Source organism: Leguminivora glycinivorella, chromosome 4 (assembly GCF_023078275.1).
Source record: "Leguminivora glycinivorella isolate SPB_JAAS2020 chromosome 4, LegGlyc_1.1, whole genome shotgun sequence".
NCBI classification, from domain to species: domain Eukaryota; kingdom Metazoa; phylum Arthropoda; class Insecta; order Lepidoptera; family Tortricidae; genus Leguminivora; species Leguminivora glycinivorella.
The window spans coordinates 24,279,770-24,301,576 of record NC_062974.1 but is presented as its reverse complement, the minus strand read 5'-3'; the positions used below and the strand labels follow the sequence as shown (position 1 = coordinate 24,301,576).

Sequence of the window (21,807 nt, the reverse complement as noted above, 5' to 3'; positions counted from 1 at the left end):
TCAAATCTGAACGGCACGCTTATAGTGACTTTGGTATTTTTATAAGAACAGCATGCACTTTCGTCCAGAACAGTGACATTTGGTGCAGTGGAACTGCTGATGATGGCCAGAACCAAACTCCTCAAATCTGAACGGCACGCTTATAGTGACTTTGCCATTTTTATAAGAACAGTATGCGCTTACGTCTAGAACAGTGACATTTGGTACAGTGGAACTGCTGGTGATGGTCAGAACCGAACTCCTCAAATCTGAACGGCACGCTTATAGTGACTTTGGTATTTTTATAAGAACAGCATGCACTTACGTCCAGAACAGTGACATTTGGTGCAGTGGAACTGCTGATGATAGTCAGAACCGTACTCCTCAAATCTGAACGGCACACTCATAGTGACTTTGGTATTTTTGTAAGAAAAGCATGCATTTAAGTTCAGAACAGTAACATTTATTTAGTTATGTTTGTTAAGCATATTGAGTTTTCAAGTCAAAGTTTGTCAAGCTTCGATTTCTTATAATATAAACGGATTCATGAGGAATTGAGGAAACTCCTCAAACCTTAACGTTATACGTTTATTTAATTTATTTTTCGCCATAATTTTTTTAAATGATTTTTTTGTCTAAATCAGCAAAAGATTTTTTGCCTAATCGGATCTGAATTCCCCTTGTAAACAAGTTATGTGATTTAATAAAGATTCCGTACTAGACAACTATTAATCAAGTCATTACACGCAAAATACTGATATTATTTCTTATGAGCAGGCGTCATCGTTTAGATCTAGGTTTTTTGCAACCTTTTGACTCTGTAATTATTTCCGACAGCTAACAATAGATAAATAGGTGGTACCTGCGAGCATAGAGTATACAGCGCGTAAACGTAATAAGGGCGATAAATGAAACCAGGCATATAATTCAATATTGTTATCATCAATTAAGAGGTGTTTTTGAGTTACTCTTAATTTTCAGCCCATAATTAATTTTTGAAAAGTTTCCCAGCAGCAATGTAATGTAAACGTGGTTGCGATGACAATCAATGACAACTGTCAACGAGCGTTTAACGCGAGTGTGTTTGCATTACGTTTCGGGACGAATTAATTTGTATGGATAAATAAAATATTTCAATTTTAAGTAAAAGTTATCTAATTTCATTTTTTATGTCCTATACTCAGTTACTCACCACCGTTAAGAGGTTCGCCCGTATTAGGTTTACACCCTGCATTGAATCCTACGAGAACATAACGTCTAACTTTATTTTTTTACACAATAAAAGCAGCCAGCCAGTGTCTTAAAATAATATAAATTATAGAAAATATTAGTGGCGTAGCGGTAAGAGGCGGGCGACTTTCAATCCGGATTTCAGGAGGTCGCGGGTTCGAACCCCGGCTCGTACTGATGAGTTTTTCGAAACTTATGTGCGAAATGTCATTTGATATTTGCCAATGACGTGATGCCGCTCATTTCTGTGGAATAGCCACAATTTTCATCATAATGAATTATGTTCATTATGACCTCAAAAGGCACTACGCAAAGAGTATGGCAGGTCCTCTTAAGTAATTTCACCCTGTTAAAAACTAAAATTCAAACACCTAATTAAAATGAATATTGTTAAGTCCACACAAAGCTCAAGAAGGCTCATGTACACATACATAAAATGATACAGGTATAAGCTACTTTTAACTAAAAAAAGTGAGTCACTTTTAGAACAACGACCTTTCTGTTTTGTTGTTGAAAATAAGTGTAAAATAATACATATAGTTATAGATTTAAACAAAAACGTAGAAATCCTGTCTTATAAACAAATTATAAGTTTGGGTTTTTAGACATGACGTAAATTAAACACACAAAAACACACAAAATCGGTCAAGTACGTATCAAGCATGGTGGGAGATTCCGTAGGTTAATTTAATATGCCCATTAACGGCGATTTAGGCCAATTTTTAGGGTTCCGTAGTCAACTAGGAACCCTTATAGTTTCGCCATGTCTGTCTGTCCGTCCGTCCGTCCGTCCGTCCGTCCGTCCGTCCGTCCGTCCGTCCGTCCGTCCGTCCGTCCGTCCGTCCGTCCGCGGATAATCTCAGTAACCGTTAGCACTAGAAAGCTGAAATTTGGTACCAATATGTATATCAATCACGCCAACAAAGTGCAAAAATAAAAAGTGGAAAAAAATGTTTCGTTAGGGCACCCCCTACATGTAAAGTGGGGGCTGATATTTTTTTCATTCCAACCCCAACGTGTGATATATCGTTGGATAGGTATTAAAAAATGAATAAGGGTTTACTGATATCGTTTTTTGATAATATTAATAGTTTCGGAAATAATCGCTTCTAAAGGAAAAAAAAGTGCGTCCCCCCCCCTCTAACTTTTGAACCATATGTTTAAAAAATATGAAAAAAATCACTAAAGTAGAACTTTATGAATACTTTCTAGGAAAATTGTTTTGAACTTGATAGGTTCAGTAGTTTTTGAGAAAAATACGGAAAACTACGGAACCCTACACTGAGCGTGGCCCGACACGCTCTTGGCCGGTTTTTATTTATAAGTAGGTTAGGTATTTCGTTTTAAGTAGTTTTATCATGTTTTTATTTGTCTGATTTATTTATGCAATTAAATGAAGTACCTGGAACTCATTTAATAGGGCAATATGCGCATCGTCGCAATAGTGCGCAAAGCAGCACTTTACTCGCCTATGCGGAAATGTGTACATAGTTTGTACAATACACGTATTTACAAAGAAGTTTTCAGCATTGTACCGTGTATACTTTTTAACCCCCGACGCAAAAACGAAGGGGTGTTATAAGTTTGACGTGTCTGTCTGTGTGTTTGTCTGTCTGTCTGTTTGTCTGTCTGTCTGTCTGTGTAGGTGTCTGTCTGTGGCATCGTAGCTCCCGAACCGATGAACCGATTTAGATTAAGTTTTTTTTGTCTGAAAGCTGAGTTAGTCGGGAGTATTCTTAGCCATGTTTCATGAAGATCGGTCTACTATGTCGCGGTCAGGGATTTTTTCTAAATTTAAATTTTGTGGTTATTCATCGTATTTTCTGCCTAACTGCCTAACGGCACGAATGTGTTATCCTATTCCAGCTAGTACAAGAAGTACCTTTTAAGTACCTACTGCCGTTCAAGAGTCATGACAAATACGAAAGTTAACGAGAAATACGATGGAAGACTATTATGCACTACATTTATAACTTCCTGTAACAATACACAACACACGGTCTCTTAAAGTGTCTCTCCCCACACTCTATAATCGATAAGTAATATGTTTTGGGACAGCTAAGTGACTTTGTCATTACATATTGTTACATATTTTGAAATGATTGCATTGAAGACTTATCTTGTCTAAATTGTCAATAATTAATAACTTTCCTACGCTATAATACAAATAATTACCCAACACTAAACTTATTTTGATCGGGAAGAGATTGCATGGCACTTACTTGGCTTGGCGCTAACATGGATCACAGCCACGGGACCCCAAAACGAATCTAAAGCAAATTATAAATGAAATAAGAATCAAGAGATAAGCCTGAGATACCTGATTGGCGACGTATAAATAAATTCATAATATATAAATGGGACCGTCTCACATAATCTGTATTTATTAAAATTATGAAGCTACTAGTGATGTTACTTTTGGTGTGTGCATTGACGATATGTCTTTGCGACAGTGCTCCTTTAAATTCAGGTTTGATAATTTACATTTCTATTCTACTTAACCCGAAGTTAACCCACTATTTTATATGGAATTTGACCGTTGACAGCACACTAACCTGCAAGTGGCCCTAACGACCTAAGTGTAAGAACTAAGAACCCGAGTGAGATAGGGTACTAAGTAAAGCCCCCTGCAGTGACTACCACTTCGCGACGGTAGATATCAATGAATTGGTGTCCTGCTATGGGGCAATAGCACAAACGCAAGTGACCTCTTCATACTGCAAAAAAAGTGCATCCGTATACTAGCTAATATACATCAACCTGATAGCTGTAGACCTCACTTCTTTAAGTTAACAGTTTTAACACTTCCCAGTTTATACATTTTAGAGATTGTAATGTTTGTCCGAAACAACCCAAATCTATTCGAATTTAATAAAAGCGAACGACGCAGACACAATCTAGTTCTTCCGGAATCTGTTCTCGACATCTATCAGAAGGGTCCTTATTACAGCGCAATAAAAATTTACAATAAAATACCTAACTCGATAAAAACAATAAAAAAACATAAATCTTTTGTAAACTCATTGAAGTCATTCTTACTGGAGAAATGTTACTATGCAGTATCAGAGTTTATGAACGACGACATTTGAAATGTAATTAGAAGCCAAAAAAAAAAAATGTTGATTTTATTTTTTAACATATAGTACTTAGTAACACATTATAATTATAAGAAATGTAAAATTGACTGTAACTTGCTACACCCTCATCAGGGTCCATGAGAGACTGTAATATTATTTATAAAAACTGTATAAATCCCATGGTTGCAATAAAGAATATTATATTATATATATTATATTATATTATATATATATATTAAATAGTCTACCGTTGTCCCGTACAAACGAGAATTATCTGAAAATTGACTGAAGGAGAATCTTTATTTAAGGTTATTTTTTTTTATACCACGTCGGTGGCAAACAGCTAGGTATATGGCCCGCCTGATGGAAAGCGGTCACCGTAACCTATGGACGCCCGCAACTCAAAGGGTGTCACGTGCGCGGTTATTGTGCATAATTATGTACAGGAAAATAAAATGCCTGATTTACATGCCAAAGAAGAATAGCGACATTCCTACGAATTATATAGTCCGTTGCTTCTGGAAAGTTATCAGAAAAAGCGTCTAGGAAAAAAGTAATCCTTGATAAATTTACTACAAATCGTTCATTGACACTTTGGTTCTAGCACTTATAGGTTTCGCGTGATCCTACACGAAAGTTGGTCCTTTACTGCAATTTTCTTTAGTGAATGTTAAGTTTTCTCCCAAATTGCTTACGAAATCTGTTTGATATTACTAAAATATTATAAACTGAAAATGAATTTCAGGGGGAAAAATCACTACCATAGGTGGGACTTGGACTCACGGCTACTGGATTGATACTCCAGGGCTCTACCAACAGCTACCAAAAGCTCATCCCCAGTCATAGATACACTATATAGATCAATGGTACTCCTAGCGACTACTACCGTGAAAATATTACGTCTTAAATAGTTACTGGAATTCCAAGACATATTGGAAATTCCACCCATGGTAGTGATTTTTCCCCCTTAATTTTATTTTAGTCATGAGTTACAATATTTTAGTTATATCAAACGAATTTCGACGATTTCGTATGCATTTTGGGCGAAAACTTAACATTCACTAAAGAAGATTGCAGCAAAGGACCAACTTTCGTGACGGATCACGCGTAAACTATAAGTGCTAGAACCAAAGTGTTCAAATTTATTAAGGATTATTTCGTTCCTACGCGCTTTTTCTGTATCTTCATAATGCATTTGTACGGGACAGGACTGAGAACAGGGGGCCGATTTTTGAGTCTCACGGCGTTCGAATTCAGAAAATTGTCACTGAAAATAATAGGCAATTCACCGTTTTCAACCGGTATTTTAGTGACAGTGAGACTCAAAAATCGGCCCCCTGCCCATGGAATGCTCCTACTAGCGCTGTCACTTTTAACCCCCGACGCAAAAACGACGGTTTAAGTTTGAGGTGTCTGTGTGTTTGTATGTCTGTCTATCTGTGTGTGTGTGTGTGTCTGTCTGTGGCATCGTAGCTCCCGAATTGATGAACCAACTTAGATTACCTTTTTTTTTTTTTTTTGTTTGAAAGCTGAATTAGTCGGGAGTGTTCTTAGCCATGTTTCATGAAAGTCGGTCCACTATGGCGGGGTTTTTTTTTTTTAATTTAATTCTAAAAAAAATGTGTTTCACCCGGTGGCAAAGTTTGTTTTACCTTCGTGCCTTGAAACCCTCGCAACACTCAAGATTCTACTTTTTTAATCTTTCGCTTGCTCGGGTATCAATATTGGCTCGTGCGGTTAAACAACTACTTTACCCCCTTGTAAAACAAATAACTATTATGTATTTTATTTTACAGATCAGAAGATCAGAGTTAAACGCCGCAACAAAACAAAAATAATAATCAAAAGTTACGGGCACGATTACGGTGGTATCGGGGTTGGTTATGGGGGTGGATATGGGGGCGGTTATGGGGGTGGTTACGGAGGAGGCGGTGGTTACGGCGGCGGCGGCGGCGGTTTCGGCGGTGGCTATGGTGGCGGCGGCGGTTATGGCGGCGGCTATGGGGGCGGCGGTGGTTACGGCGGCGGCGGCGGTTTTGGCGGTGGCGGTGGTTACGGCGGCGGCGGCGGTTTCGGCGGCGGCTATGGTGGCGGCGGTGGTTATGGAGGAGGATACGGGGGTGGCGGTGGTTACGGCGGCGGCGGCGGTTTCGGCGGCGGGGGCGGTTATGGGGGTGGTTACGGCGGTGGATTTGGATATGGAGGCGGGGGTGGATTTGGAAAAAAATAATAAATTCTTGAAACTAGATAATTTTTGTAGTTACGAGTACGTAAACCTTTGTTAGAAAATGTGCTAAAAGCTATACATTAGCCATCTCGCCAAAAACAATGTATTATATGTAATTACTAATTATTAGTTTAATATTCTCTGCGATAATTGAATTTGAGTTAGCCTTCAATGCCCTTATACTTATTCTGTATTAATTTCGTGTTTAAATAATACCTTAATTAAATGTATCCCAACGTACTGATTAGGAATAATTTTACAATATCTCAAAAAATGTACATAGTTGAAAATTAAGAATAAACGCATCGCTTAATTGTAAAGTTATTTTCTTTATTATCAATAACTTCTCATTTTAAGAGCCCGTATTGTCCCACTGTTGGGCAAAGGCCTCCCTCAAATTCCTCCACGCATCCCTAGTTCAGCTATTAGCTACAAATTACATTGAACCTCATCATTATCAAGTAGACGAGAGTAAAACTTTCTAACTGCTTCAATTAAGATATGGTTTGTGCCACAATCAATTAAACTATATTAATTATAAATTTGATGACAATTGCTGTTTTTTTGTAACAGTTAATGCTTTGGACCATGTGATACAATTGACATCAACCCACTCATTCATTTTATAAACTGGAGATACTTATTATTTTAATGAATTTTCATTGTTGTCCTAACAACAGTAACAATTGTTATACTATTTAAATAAATTTTGGATGTATAAACAAGTTTTGCTTTGCTGTATTAATAAAACATGATCCGTGCTATTAAACAACTATAAATAGTCATCACACGGCAAAATACTAAAATACGCATTATTTTTTATAAGTCGGTTGGTTTGCGTCATCGTTTATAATTAAGTTTTTTTGTAATAATAAATAGCTACATATGTAAATAAAAAAAATATTTCTGACAAGCAATGATACGTATATTACATTATATTGTATATAACAAATTAAAATGGCAAAACTGCTAACCGAATAGCTGCCGACTTCCTCGTGTTACAGCGGTATTAGAAATATCAATTAGACTTATATTATTGACCGGGATATAGACCGTGATTAACTTTCTGATGCATGTAAGTTTCTGATAGCTCGACAAAAATCAAAAAGGTAATCACGGTCTACATCCCGGTCAATATAAGTCTAATGAAGATAACCGCGAATCATTCAAAACTCTTAAATGATACAATGTCTCGAGAACCTATTTTAGATGAGGAGAATTGTATTTTTTAACATACTTTTTTGTTATATACGTATCATATATTTTGAAAGCTAATTATTGAAGTTATCAGTCCTACATAGTTTCAATATCAATAAATGATGTATAACAAAACAAACATTTATTAGAAAAAACAATTCTCCGAATTAAGGCGCCACTGGACCTAGATGGCCCCTTTAGGGTACCTACTCTTTTATCATAGTGATCATACAGTACACATCAATCTAGGTATTCATAACAACTATTGTAGGAAAATCACTACAAAATACAAATAGTGTGTATCGTGATATGTGGTAAATACATATTTATGAGAGCAAACATTTCATGGTCAGGTCTGCCTAGCCAATACCCAATCGAATACGCCATCATCTTACCCCATAAGATAAACCCTTCAGTTTACCTTACATAGTGTTTCAAGAGAATAACAACTTTCGGTTTAAGTAGTTAAATAAAGTGCCATTTCTTTTATTTCGAAATAATCCATATTAAGATTATAAATGGGAAAGTGTGTATGTCTGTTTGTTTGTTCGTCTTTCACAGCAAAACGGAGCTACAAATTGACGCGATTTTTTAAGTGGAGATAGTTGAAGGGCTGAATAGTGACATAGGCTACTTTTTGTCTCTTTCTAAAGCGAGCGAAGCCGCGGGCAAAAGCTAGTTTTCAATAAACAAGACTCGACGGGATCAAAATCTCCTAAAAAATATGTTATGGTGGGCTCGGCTCGAGGTTAAGACAAAACATCTTATTGAACATGACGTAAATATAGATAAAAACTCTATTAAGCTCTCGAGTCTCAGCCAGCCTGTTGGGTTTTGCCCGCAAAGAATAATAATATTTTAACAAAAAACTTTTTATTATGATATTGCAGGATTCCGCGAATTGAAGGCATGTTTTTAATCTTATTAAAGCTACAACTGGTTTATTATAAAGCTTCACTTTGTATGTACCTACCTTTTTATATTAAGTATGTATTACTTTTTAACGAGGTCTAGTGTAGTGCCGTTATGGGTACCAATAATTGTTCCTGGCAATATTTCCGGTAAAATGTTTTTCTTCTTTTATTTTAATGTTCTTGTTATCAATTTTAATCCGTTTCGCAACCACGGTCTTAATAGGATGTCAATTTGAACTAAATATGTAGGTAAGTATTATAGACACTTAAAAAAAATTAGGACTACATATAAAGGGCAGTCCAAATTTAAAAGAAACATATCAGGAAATTAGTAATTACTTTTTTTTTATACGTCAGCCAAACAAGCTGCACAGGCAAAGCATAAGGTGGTAAGCAGTCACCGTAGTCTATGGACGCATGCAACTCTACTGCAATAAATTCCAATCTTTTTACACGTGCAAGATATTTAAAATATTCAGAATCATTGCGTTTGGACGAAAATTAGGTTATTTTTATTTGAAAAAAAGTTTTTCACTTATGGTTTACTGTACTCAACTTATTTACAACAACTTGCATGCAAGTCTTCTCCAACTCTGTTTATCCATTTAACATTTCAGTGGTTGGAATGGGGACGACGGCGCTTCGCAGACAAATCGCGTCAAAAATTGACCATGGCCACGATACCCTAAAACTAATCCGAAGCAAAGCATAGTTACCAATTAAATAAGCATCAAAATATTCAAGAGCCTGGGAAATAACCTGATCGTAACGTATAAAGATGTATAAAAAGGACCGAGTTGCTTAGAAACAGTGATTATCCAATATGAAGCTCCTGCTGGTGTTACTCGTGGTGTTTGCATTGACTATCTGTCTTTGCGAGAGTGCTGCCCTGGATTCAGGTTTGTTAATAAAGCTTTATAATACAAATAAGTTTAGTGTCGCATTTTAATAGAGTAAGATACTACCGCTTTCTATCGCTTTATTGGGAAAGCTCGTATGAATGTCTCATAAATATGACAGAAGTTCATCAGCATCATATCTTATTTGAGTTAAAACTTTAAAACCTGACTATACATAAGGACTATTTGTTATTTGCCACTTTTTGATTTCTACTCTTTTTTTGCTGTAGAGAAATAAAATTAAATATTTAGGGAATATTCCAAAGTTGATATACTTACCTAAGCAGTGCTACATTTTAAACATCTATTTTTTATGTTTGAATTAAAGCCGGAACAAGCAAAGCAAAAATATATTACTTAATTGGTGTTCACGACTTCAATTAATAATATTTATTAAAATCGCGCATAGCCTAGCGCTAGCCTACACTACATGGACTCTGCCTTCTAATATACATATTCCTTCTACATTTCGCTTCTATATTTTTACTGTTTGATGTGTGTTTTAAACAAAGTTTTATGTTTCAGATCCGGCAATTAGGGAAAAACGCGGTTTTAAACATGGTTACGGCGGCTATGGCGGTGGAAAGAAAATAGTCATCATCAAAAGTTATGGGGGTGGATACGGTGGACATGGGGGACATGGCCGTGGGCACGGCGGCGGCTACGGCGGCGGCGGCGGCTACGGAGGTGGCGGCGGCTACGGAGGTGGCGGCGGTTTCGGGGGTGGTTACGGCGGCGGCGGCGGTTACGGAGGAGGCGGTGGTTTTGGCGGCGGCGGTGGAGGCGGCGGCGGTGGAGGCGGCGGCGGTTTCGGGGGCGGCGGCGGTTACGGAGGCGGATTTGGATATGGAGGTGGTGGTGGATATGGAAAGAAGTAAACAGGCTGACATGGAAATTAGCAAGTTTGTGAAATAACAGGTTAGTTAGTAGATGATACACATGACTAACATGTAATTTTTAATATTAACTTGTATGTATATCTATATGTTTCGATAGTTCAAACCGTTTAAAAGTCTATGGTACATAGGTATATAATTTGAGACATGAATTATCAAAAAGATTTTCACCTAAGTACAATGATTTATGTTTGTCTTCATATTCACTTTCATCAAAATGCACAAACATACATAAACATGTACCTACCTATGCATACCTATGTACACAATCAAAGTTACACACATGTCCCTAATACAAAGGTTTCTGTCGCAGTATCCCAAACATCGATCTAAACTACCTAGATGCACCATCACGGCTTAGAATGTGTCCGCAGCAAATTGTGCTTGAAAATGTTCTAAGCACAATTGGGCGGTCAGTAGCGCTTCATCCGCCGTGTCGGCAACATGCCTAAGTGCTCCGTAAAAAAGTGCAAAAATAACACCTTATATACGTTGAAAAAGGATGACGTATCGTATTTCCGGTAAGTAATTGTTAATAATTTTATAATGTTATGCATTTGTGGTCAAAATGGCTTCCTAACTTACAAAAAACATTTATTTTCTAGAATAATTAAAGTAAATTCCTTGATTTGGTCTTACGCAGTTTGTCTCTTTCTCTCGCGCTATACTAGTAATGAGCGGACGGCGACAAAAGATGGATGAAGTGGAACATAGTTAAAAATGGAATGATGGAGTCGCTAATTTATATTTTTTGTAAAAGAAGCCTATTTCATATTAATAATGTATGTATTTATTTATTATTATGGACCAATAAGTCTGAAATAAATGATTTCAATTCAATAATATTAATACATATCTTATAAATTACTTTAATTATAAAAAGAAACAACCCGGGAATAGCAAATTCGTTTTTAAGTAATAAAAAAGCTTTTTATTCCAGATTCCCAAAACAAGACGTTGAAAGGGAAAAATGGCGCAAGATTATAGCTGAGGAGCGGAGAGAAGATTTACCCAAACAAAGCTTTGAAAGAAATTATACGTAGAATAATAAATTAATGTCATCGTTCAATTCTTCTTTGTTTTAATAGCTACTTAATTCATATTCTCCAAGTGCACCCTCACACACACCACATACAATCCCTCAACTGTTTACCTTCACATAATCGCTACACATACACTCACTACACGCACACACACACACACACACACACATATGTTATATATATACATACCTACACACACACACACACACATATATATATATATATATATACTCAGTTGACTCTATTTAATAATGCAAACATTGCAAAACGTGGAGATATTAATCAGTTCAGTTGCAATTGTCCCCCAGTCCAAATTGTCCCGCCGTACCTTATATATTTTTTTGTTTGAGATAATATCAATAAAAATATCGTACAGTAAAAACTCATTTTTTTCGCTTAAAATACGCAACATCTCGAAAAATGTTATACCAAACGTTTTGTTCCTTAAGAAATTTTCTATCTAATAGGATTTTTTAAAACAGTTTTTCGCAAAAATACCGCAAATTTCCTCATTCTCGCCTTTCATCTCATAGCGCGACTCCCATGATGCCTCTGTCCATCCTCGTTCCCAATGTAAAAATGGCGTTTAGATTGTTGCAGCGCAAACGAAATTAAACTTAAGTTGGTTGCAATAAGACGTAGATTTTTTTAAAAATATGCACACCTGCGATCTGCGGTAATAAAATTTTATGGCTTTCGCGATGATCACATTCATTAATGTCATAACCGCCAATTGCTTGCATTTGAAATTGAACTTTAAGTACTAAGAAATAACGTTGTTTTTGTAAAAAAATGAAAGTAGTTTTTACTACATTGCGAAGTTTTCGTTTGTCAACTGGACGCACACATTTGCAACTAAGCGATCGGACACTTTTGAGTGCCGAATTTGTAGGTGATAGTGTATCTAGAGAAGTTTAAATCGATGATTGTAGTAATAAAGATGATTTACCACCTGTGGAACTACTGGAAGCAGTGATAAACGCATTTTTTTGCGTTGTAGTTTCCTCGCTATATTGAGGGGAAAAATTTTGTGTTACACTCGGGTGCAAATGTATTTTACTTCTCGTGTGTTAAAAAACTCGCAAGTTCAGGATTCTATTCTCGAACCACTCGCTTCGCTCGTGGTTCAACTATAGAATCCTTTCACTTGCTCGTTTTTCAATTCCACACTCGGCGTTAAAATACTACTTTGCACCCTTGTATAACAAATAACTATTAATTCTGTCAAAACATGTCACATACTGGCAAATGTTGAGAAAGATTTTACTACTATATTAAAACTAGTGGGAGAGGGTAAACTTGGTTAAAGGAATTAATCAATATAGGTATTCCTCTTTTTTTACAATTTGAACTTTTATTACTGACCTAGTTAACAAGTCGTAGACGTATAAATATATGTTATCCTTCGAAATAAATTTACGAGTCCATAGAAATCGAAACAGAATTGACATCCACGTTGTCATCGCTATTTATTTAGAAAGCTATGAATCATGAGACACAACCAGTAGTCACAACTTTAAAAATCTTGTTTTTGCTTGCATTTTAACATTAAAAATTTAACCTTGTTATCGGCTCAATGTTAATTTGCAAATTATAAAATCAACTGCATATATTATATTGGGTTGGTAAGAAAGTAATGAGCGAATCATAACCAATATTGTAATTTTTATTTAATTTATTATTTTAATCATTTATCAAAAATATAACGGCCTTCGTTATCTACTACTTGTCTCCATCGTTCTGGTAAAGAATGAATAGCATCGGCGAAGAAGTTCTTAGGTTTAGATTCAAAAAACTCAGCTATGTACTGTCGTAGATGGGCTTGATCATAGAACTTTTTTTCATTCAAGGCATTGCTTAGCGATCTGAACAATACGTAATCCGTAGGTGCCAAGTCTGGAGAGTACGGTGGATGAGGTATCACTTTCCAACCTAGCTCCAATAGCTTTAGCCGAGTCACTTTTGCAATGTGTGGGCGAGCATTGTCGTGTAAGAAAAAAACTTTAGCATGCTGTGGACGATTCTGACAGATTTTTTGGTTTAAATTTCAAGCTGATTACAGTATACTGATGCGGTAACAGTCATTCCACTTGGTAGGAGTTCCCAGTGAATAATACCATGAATATCCCACCAAACGGACAGCATAACTTTTTTCGGGTGAGGCTCTGTTTTTGGTGCCTCTATTCCTTTTTCGTTTGGAGCTAGCCACTGACGTTTGCGTGTGTGATTTATATATAAGACCCATTTTCCATCTCCAGTGATAAGATGGTCCAACCAGTTGAATGTGCGGCGAAAAGACAGAAGTTGTATGCAGATATCGGCACGGCGGTTTAGTTGATCTCTATCAAGTTCGTGCGGTATCCAAACACTGTATTTGTAGTTTTTTCCCAACTCGTGTAAATGTGTTTCTATGGTGACATGAGAGTAGCCTAACTCGGTAGCAAGAGTACGACTCGTTAGCCTCGGATCTCCTTCAATTAAGGTTTTTAATTTGGCTACATCAATCTTCACCGGTCGACCAGACTTAGGTTGATCTGATAATGAAAAGTCGCCACTACGAAACCGCTGGAACCATCGTTTCGCCGTGGCCTCAGACACAACTTCAGGAGCAACACGCTGACATATATTACGCACTGCTTCGGCGGCTGAATGGCCAGACTGAAATTCATATAGTAAGCAATGCCTTACATGCACTTTTAATTCGTCCATTTTCTTCCTTATATTAGCTCGGCGACAGCTAGTGACGAATGACTGACGAGAAACTGTGCGACTCGCCCTTTATATACTTTCGACCATAGAAGATTCTAGAACTCTCTCAAAAATTTTATGTGGAATTCAATCGATCGCTCATTACTTTCTTACCAACCCAATACTTTTGTTTTGCGAATTTGTATAAGGAAAATGCTACTGTGTATTCGTAGAATCACATCTCTGCCTGCTTCGACACAATCTCCTTGTTATGGTTTTTTATCAGGAGGCTTGTTTAAGAACAAGACCATCTGAAGAAAATAATACATACATACATACAGTCACGCCTGTATCCCATAAAGGGGTAGGCAGAACACATGAAACTACTAAAGCTTCAGTGCCACTCTTGGCAAATAATTAAGGGGTTGAAAGAAAACGAAACTGTGACATTGCAGTGACAGGTGGCCAGCCTCTCGCCTACGCCACAATTTGACCCATATCCCATATAAAAATAATAAAATAAGAAGAAAATAATAAAATGTAAAAATAGTATAGGACTTTCCTTCACAGATTGACTACGGCAAGCTCAAGAGTTTTGGGTACCCAGACAACGACATAAAACTACTACGCAAGTAATTAAATAGGTAACAAAAAAGTTGCCGTCCTTGGCCTTGATAAAGGTATCACTTATCGAAGATAAAACAACATTAGGTACCTTACAGATGCAGGACCTATGTGACTAACGACACACTTGTCAGTAAAGTGAAACTTTCTTTTACAAGGGGGCAAAGTTATTGTTTAACCGCACGTGCTAATATTTATACCCGAGCAAGCGAAAGATACCTAATTATATTGAACCGCAAGCGTAGAAAGTGGTTCGAAAAGTGGAATCTTGAGCGTTGCGAGGATCTTAAGGCACGAAGCTATAAAATTATCTTCTTATAAAATGTCAATTTTTTTTTTATGGGATAGGAGGCAAACGAGCAGACAGGTCACCTGATGGTAAGCGATCACCGCCGCCCATGGACACCCGAAACACCAGAGGTGTTGGAGGTGCGTTGCCGGCCTTTAAGATGGGTGTACGCTCTTTTCTTGAAGATTTGAAGGTCGTATCGGTCCGGAAATACCGCAGGCGACAATTCATTCCACAGTTTAGCTGTGCGGGGCAGGAAGTTTCTGGAGAAACGCACAGTTGAGGACTGCCAGCCATCTAGATGATGACGATGGAAATGTTGAAAATGAATAAAATCTATCAATTTTTAAGTTAATATTTTTTATTGAATTAAATACTATTGTTAGTGGTATGTGCAATCATAATTTAACATTTATAATTCAAAATCATCATTAAAAGGTTATTTCTTACTACCAGTCAGCCTTGGACTTCAAGTTACAATTTGTATGAAATTACTTTGCACTCTTGTGGATGAAATGGAACTTTTTCATTCGTTTTTGAAGTGAAATGTTTACATTTATTCGGCAATATTTCCGCAACATTTTATCCGGGAATATTACCCGTACGAACATGGAACTGTTAATATTAGGAACATCACTAACTAGACAGGTAGGTAACTGGTGAAGCTTTAATTAATATTCCTTCATTTATTTGCATAAAATAAAACACATGCATGTAAATACTTTGTAGGTACCTACATCTCATAGAGCTAATTATTCTGCGGTTCCACTATTTCAATATTTATTAATGTAATTAATATGAAAACGTGATAATTTCTTGACGGTTCCAACTAAATCATGTTTTCCGAGAAAAGAGGTTGAGAAAAATTGCTTCTGTCGGCTTATTTTTGGCGTAAACATTTCTGCGATCGCTTTATTTCTTGTTGAAAATGTTAATCTAAAAATATGTATCCGTTGAGTTGCCGTTTTCATTCCCAAGGGTATTTGTTGTTGTAAAATCAAATTCAAAATGGCAATACTGCTGTCAACAGTATCTGAAACTACAAGCGTTTTTGTGGTACACTTTAATAAAAACTATCACACTAAATCAAGATTTATTGTGGAAACTAGCTTGTCCTGAATGTGTATCAATTAACAGAAACGATCTATATACAGGGTGGCTATTTAATGACTGCATTCCGTCGCCAGGGAAGTTTTTTGGCTCAGAATAAGCTATTTTTAGGGTTCCGTAGTCAACTAGGAACCCTTATAGTTTCGCCATGTCTGGCCGTCCGCGGATAATCTCAGTAACCGTTAGCACTAGAAAGCTGAAATTTGATACCAATATGTATATCAATCACGCCAACAAAGAGCAAAAATAAAAAATGAAAAAGAATGTTTTATTAGGGTACCCCCCTACATGTAAAGTGGGGGTTGATATTTTTTTTCATTCCAACCCCAACGTGTGATATATTGTTGGATATGTATTTAAAAATGAATAAGGGTTTACTAAGATCGTTTTTTGATAATATTAATATTTTCGGAAATAATCGGTCCTAAAGGAAAAAAAAAGTGCGTCCCCCCCCCCTCCCCTAACTAATATGTTTAAAAAATATGAAAAAAATCACAAAAGTAGAATTTTATAAAGACTTTCTAGGAAAATGTTTTGAACTTGATAGGTTCAGTAGTTTTGAGAAAAATACGGAAAACTACGGAACCCACAGATGTCATATATACCAAAATACTCTAAATTAAGTTCTGTGACGGAACCCTACACTGAGCGTGGCCCGACACGCTCTTGGCCGGTTTTTTTTTTTCAATCTCTTCAAGTATTGGAAGGATCGATAAAATTTAAAAATTAGGTAAGGTAACGAAATGTAGATAAAATTGTCACTGTTTATGTTTTGTACAAAATTACGCTAGCTGTAATTGTAATTTTCCATTAATTGCATTAATCGAATTTTAATCCAATGAATAAAGAAATACCAAAAAATAAACTAAAGAATGACCTGTGTGACATGGCGTTCCTATATATATTATACTGCAAAATATCCCTGTCCAAAAATGGAAACTAAGTTGGTTTGAAAGTGCGACAGTTATGTATTGTATGATGCGTACGCACTATAATTTATAAAAGCATTTAATTATACAACACACCCTACACTACTCTCAGGAGTGAAGCACAAAGGCAAACAGCAGAATGCCGAAGCCATGGCGATGCTGGGGACGTAGCCATATGCACAAACGCTCACGATAATATCGCTTTCGTAGCTAGCTATCTCTATCGTCCTTCCGTATTGGCGCGACTGAGCTAGACTGAGTGGACTGCGTTTGGGTCGTCGTCTAACGTTAACGATTGTCATTCGGCTAGGCCGGATGTGGCTTTTTGCCACCAGTAAAAAATAATCATACAATCATAACGCTTGGTTACGTTGAAATCAAAAAACTATCGCGGTTCTACTTACTTATTTTTGATCGGGTTACAATAATAATACATATTTAGTGCGCAGTTGAGGGTTCCGAGTAATACAGAATATGAGGATACAAGTAGCAATATTGCGGCTGAAACGACAATTATTATGGCACATTTCGATAGAAGTGCGTAAAAAAGGAAAACGAGTGGCGATAAATAAACGACCGAAGGGAGTGTTTTAAATCGACACGAGTTACGAATTTCCTTTTCGCACGTGTATCGTACGACGTTTTTCAGTACAGATGAGCCCCGTAGCCTGACAAGAATGAACCATTTCTCGCACGCCAAACGAAAGCGATACGCCGCTGGCTTTTTGAAAAAGTAATTACGCGCCAATACGGTACAAACGGTAGAGATAGATATTGTTACTAGCGCTTGAGGACTTCGTGAGACTTTCAAACCTTGAGCGATTCAAGCTTTGCCGTTAAAGGTTTGAGCTAAAAAACGGTTCAGAACCGACTCAAGCTTTTTATAGCTCTTAAGAATAATTAAGACTCAGGCTTCATAGATAGCTCACCCGCCCCAAACCTCGAAAGCCTGGGTCAACCGTCAAGCTGAGCGTTATAGACAGGAAGTATTATTGTCCCTTAATTTGACGCCAGTTTTTAGGGACGTACAAAAGGGTAATAACGCGACTATATTACTAAAATTCCGCTGTCCGTCTATCCAGTCACGTCAACAGGCTGTATCTCGTGTATCTCAGGATACTAAAAAGTACGAAATTCTCAGTGGGCGAATCCGATCGCCTTGGCCTGACCTTTACTTCTGTCGACCTCAGGCTTGAAAAGCTTTCTGACTTAAAAAGCTACAAACCTTATAAACAAACCTTCAACGCATTAAGAAGCTTTAAAGCTTGAGGCCTGAAGACTCGAGGTTTCTTGTGCTCGTACAGCAAAACGCGAACTAATTGCAGTGACAGGTTGAGGCTTACCTACGTATATAGTCGAGGCTTTAAGGTTCGAGGTGAAGCCTCAGACTCAGAAGTCGGGACTCGAGTTTTGTAGTTTACGCCTCAAAGCTTAAATTCACAACACTATACAGTGTAGCTTTATATTTTCAAGTTGTTTAGGCATATTTTTTTATGTAATAAAATATGACCTTAAAGAATAGGTACCTAGGTAAACATGAGCCACGTACATAAGTACGTTTTCACATTAGGGTCCCCCACATCTAGCGTCTCGCGAGCGTAGCGTCGGCCTCGGGCCAACTGTATGGAAAAAGACGCCGACGCACCGTCAGGCTTTGCTATCTGAGAAATTACTTATTATAATGAATTTGAATTACTTCCACACATAAACCTTCAGTTTAAAATACATTTGACTGACATATGAATACCCCTCGAGCGGATACACAAATTCCCATAACGTAATTGGTAATTAGTTCGCTTGAAAGTTTTTTTACTCAAGCTGCCTACACATACAACATATAACCACATCAGTATAATAAATAAATAGTACTATAAACGATGTAAATGAAAATATATATTTATTTACATCAACATATTTACATAATTATATATATAGATTAAGACTAAACTTAAAGGCTATTAGCTAATGTCCAAAATAGGCCCTTGAGGCATTGTACCAAGGATACTGGCGACATTTCCTCGTTGTGTGAGGAAGTCGCCAACTCTTCAGTCACCAGTTACCTCAACCAGACGCTACGATACCTAATAAGTCTTATGGTTTGGTTAACTCATAACACCAGCTATATCTCCATCGTAGTTGTGAACACCGTGCTAATATGAAAGACGGGCAACAAATTTTTTGGAATAAATTGAATCCAATGCACAACGGTGAGTATTAGCGCGTTTTCACATTATCCGATCCGATATCGGATGTAGGACCGCCATCCTTGATTTTTTCTTTGAAATCCTTCCAACATCCGATATCAGATCGGATAATGTGAAAACGCACTTATGGTATAGAAAGGCTGTGGTATAGCATCATTAACTATTTACATATTTCATTTCAGAGCCACGAATCCAGTTCTCAAAATCAAAACAGTTCACACGAACCCTAAAGCACTACCGACAAAAAGCTCATTGTAAAAACTGAAGAGCTCGCAAATTTGCACTATCCTTGTGATCATCTAGACTTGGCTATTCTAAAACTTATTACTAAGGCATAAGATGTAAGAATGGTCAGATATTAGTGGTGATGTTGATGCTTGTATGACATAAGCGGGTATGTATAAAAGATAGGTCGGGCGAGACCGGGCACAGTCGACATCATGGCTCGGCTTGTGATAGCTACTTGTGCTTTGGGACTTCTCATCTGCGCCCACGCCTATCCAGGTAAACTTCCTATATTTACTAGACAACTCCATTTATTAGTGAATAAAATGTGCTTTGGTATTGTTTACGTGACAAAAATAATAAAAATGTTATTAAGTATGCCAAGAGCCCTTCCTCGCGAACTGAGGTTAATTTAATAGTCTTAAAATATTCCCATCGTGTCTAATTAAAACGATATCACATCTAAATAATTCCTGTTTTTAACATCTATAGCCATTTTCTTTATTTACAATCATGTTCAACTTAATAGAACATACTCGTAGTACTCGTAATAAGCCACTTCAAACCCGAATTCAATATTTTCTCTCTCTTTTGTTTTATTTGAATTTACACGTGCAGATGTTTTGTTAATCTACCTCTTCACACTCAATGTCAAGTATCAGACAAAAAAATCAAACAGTTAGCATAGCACAAATTATTACGTAATGCTGTTTACACTTTTTTGCATCCGTTTAAGTTCATTAAGGATATTTCACGAACCTTGAAAGTTTTTCGGATACCAAACCCACTAAAGGTTGTCTGTCTTCTACGGACTAAGCCACTTACGCCTTAATTTCGGGAGGCGTTGCGGGAACACGGCACCTTTAGTAGCCCTGCTTGAGCTGCTTGTCAACAGTGCCAGGATCAAATGGTGGGCCATCTAGACACTATTTGCAAGTCGCACGTTCAATGCCGCTACTGATAATATTCCTATTCTGTTAAAAAAATCTTGTTTACAGTGTATTTTTTTTTGTTACAGGTGGTTATGGCGGGGGTAGCAACGGAGGCGGTGGTTATGGAGGAGGAGGTGGCGGAGGCGGCGGCGGCGGTTTCGGCGGTGGCCATGGGGGCGGCGGCGGTTTGGGAGGAGGCCACGGAGGCGGCGGCGGTTTGGGAGGTGGCCACGGCGGCGGCGGTGGTCTCGGAGGAGGTCACGGCGGCGGTGGCGGATTAGGAGGCGGTGGCGGCTTCGGCGGTAGCAACGGTGGAGGCCACGGTGGATCCGGCGGATTCGGAGGTGGCCATGGCGGCGGTGGCTTAGGCGGTGGCCACGGTGGCGGCGGCGGTGGTGGATTAGGCGGTGGCCATGGCGGTTCCGGCGGCTTCGGTGGCAACGGCGGCGGTCATGGCGGACAGGGAGGATATGGTGGAAGCGGCGGATTCGGAAGTGCCAGTGCTAAGGCTAGCGCCAGTGCCAGCTCCAGCGCTGGCGGCGGCGGCGGATACAAAGGCGGATACGGGTAAGTTTTAAAGCATCACCAACATTGTAATAGTTACTGCTATAGCATACTTAACCATGAGTAAAGTGTTAGTGGGCCGTGCTGCTAGTTTTTAGATTGGCGAGTAAACAAGAATTCTATGTCGATGGCCATGTATAATTAATTTATTTTGTATAATTGCGCTCACACAACGTACATCATGGTGAAATTTATATAAGAGAGAATACGTTTTTGTTATTAACGAACTCGTTCCTATGGCAACCGCTACACATAGACAAATATAAAGTTTTTATTTTTGTTGGACCTTTCATCATAAAGTATTAAGTATAAACAACCAAATGTATACGACCATGATCATAATGACGGTGATTAGATTGTGCCGATAATAAATTAGTTATTAATATGATCCTATAAGTTAACATATCTACTTTCGTTTTTGCATATTACTTACTCGTATTATTTTTTTGAAAAATAATATCTAGGTCAGTATATCTGGCGATCTGATTTTTATTAACAAAAACGTTTTTGTTTTGTTTCAGACGTTAAGACCACAGCTTCCAGGCAGAGATTTGAAAACCCCAATGTGATATTTTAGATATATTTTGCCATAATTTTATAGATATGTATGTAATAAACGGTATGTTTCTTTAACGATTTTTTTATTTGTATCCCATGACTTCAGACGCACCTAACCATGAGCCCTCTATTAACAACGGTGACAATCCACCGTACATTGCTGTTGAATACAGTAAGCATACAGCAGCTGATTGAAAACTTTCAATGTAAAATGTAATTTGT

At 37.6% G+C, this 21,807-nt stretch overlaps 2 protein-coding genes across 3 annotated transcripts; both read left to right on the top strand.

Moving 5' to 3' along the window:
- The first annotated feature begins 3,588 nt into the window (after positions 1-3,588).
- LOC125225580 (acanthoscurrin-2-like) lies at positions 3,589-21,660 on the top strand. Of its 2 annotated transcripts, XM_048129347.1 has the most exons (4): positions 3,589-3,679; positions 6,083-6,247; positions 20,607-21,030; positions 21,549-21,660. In XM_048129347.1, the coding sequence occupies exons 1-4, from the start codon at positions 3,604-3,606 to the stop codon at positions 21,553-21,555; spliced, it is 672 nt and encodes a 223-aa protein (XP_047985304.1). In that variant the 5' UTR covers positions 3,589-3,603; the 3' UTR covers positions 21,556-21,660. The 2 variants fall into 2 exon arrangements, with proteins under 2 accessions (XP_047985304.1, XP_047985305.1); XM_048129348.1 differs by lacking the exons at positions 3,589-3,679; positions 6,083-6,247 and adding an exon at positions 19,713-19,810 and having other exon boundaries at positions 20,550-21,030.
- Positions 9,126-10,440, top strand: LOC125225582 (glycine-rich cell wall structural protein-like). The gene is made up of 2 exons (XM_048129349.1): positions 9,126-9,523; positions 10,049-10,440. The coding sequence occupies exons 1-2, from the start codon at positions 9,448-9,450 to the stop codon at positions 10,399-10,401; spliced, it is 429 nt and encodes a 142-aa protein (XP_047985306.1). The 5' UTR covers positions 9,126-9,447; the 3' UTR covers positions 10,402-10,440.
- Positions 21,661-21,807: the final 147 nt, after the last annotated feature.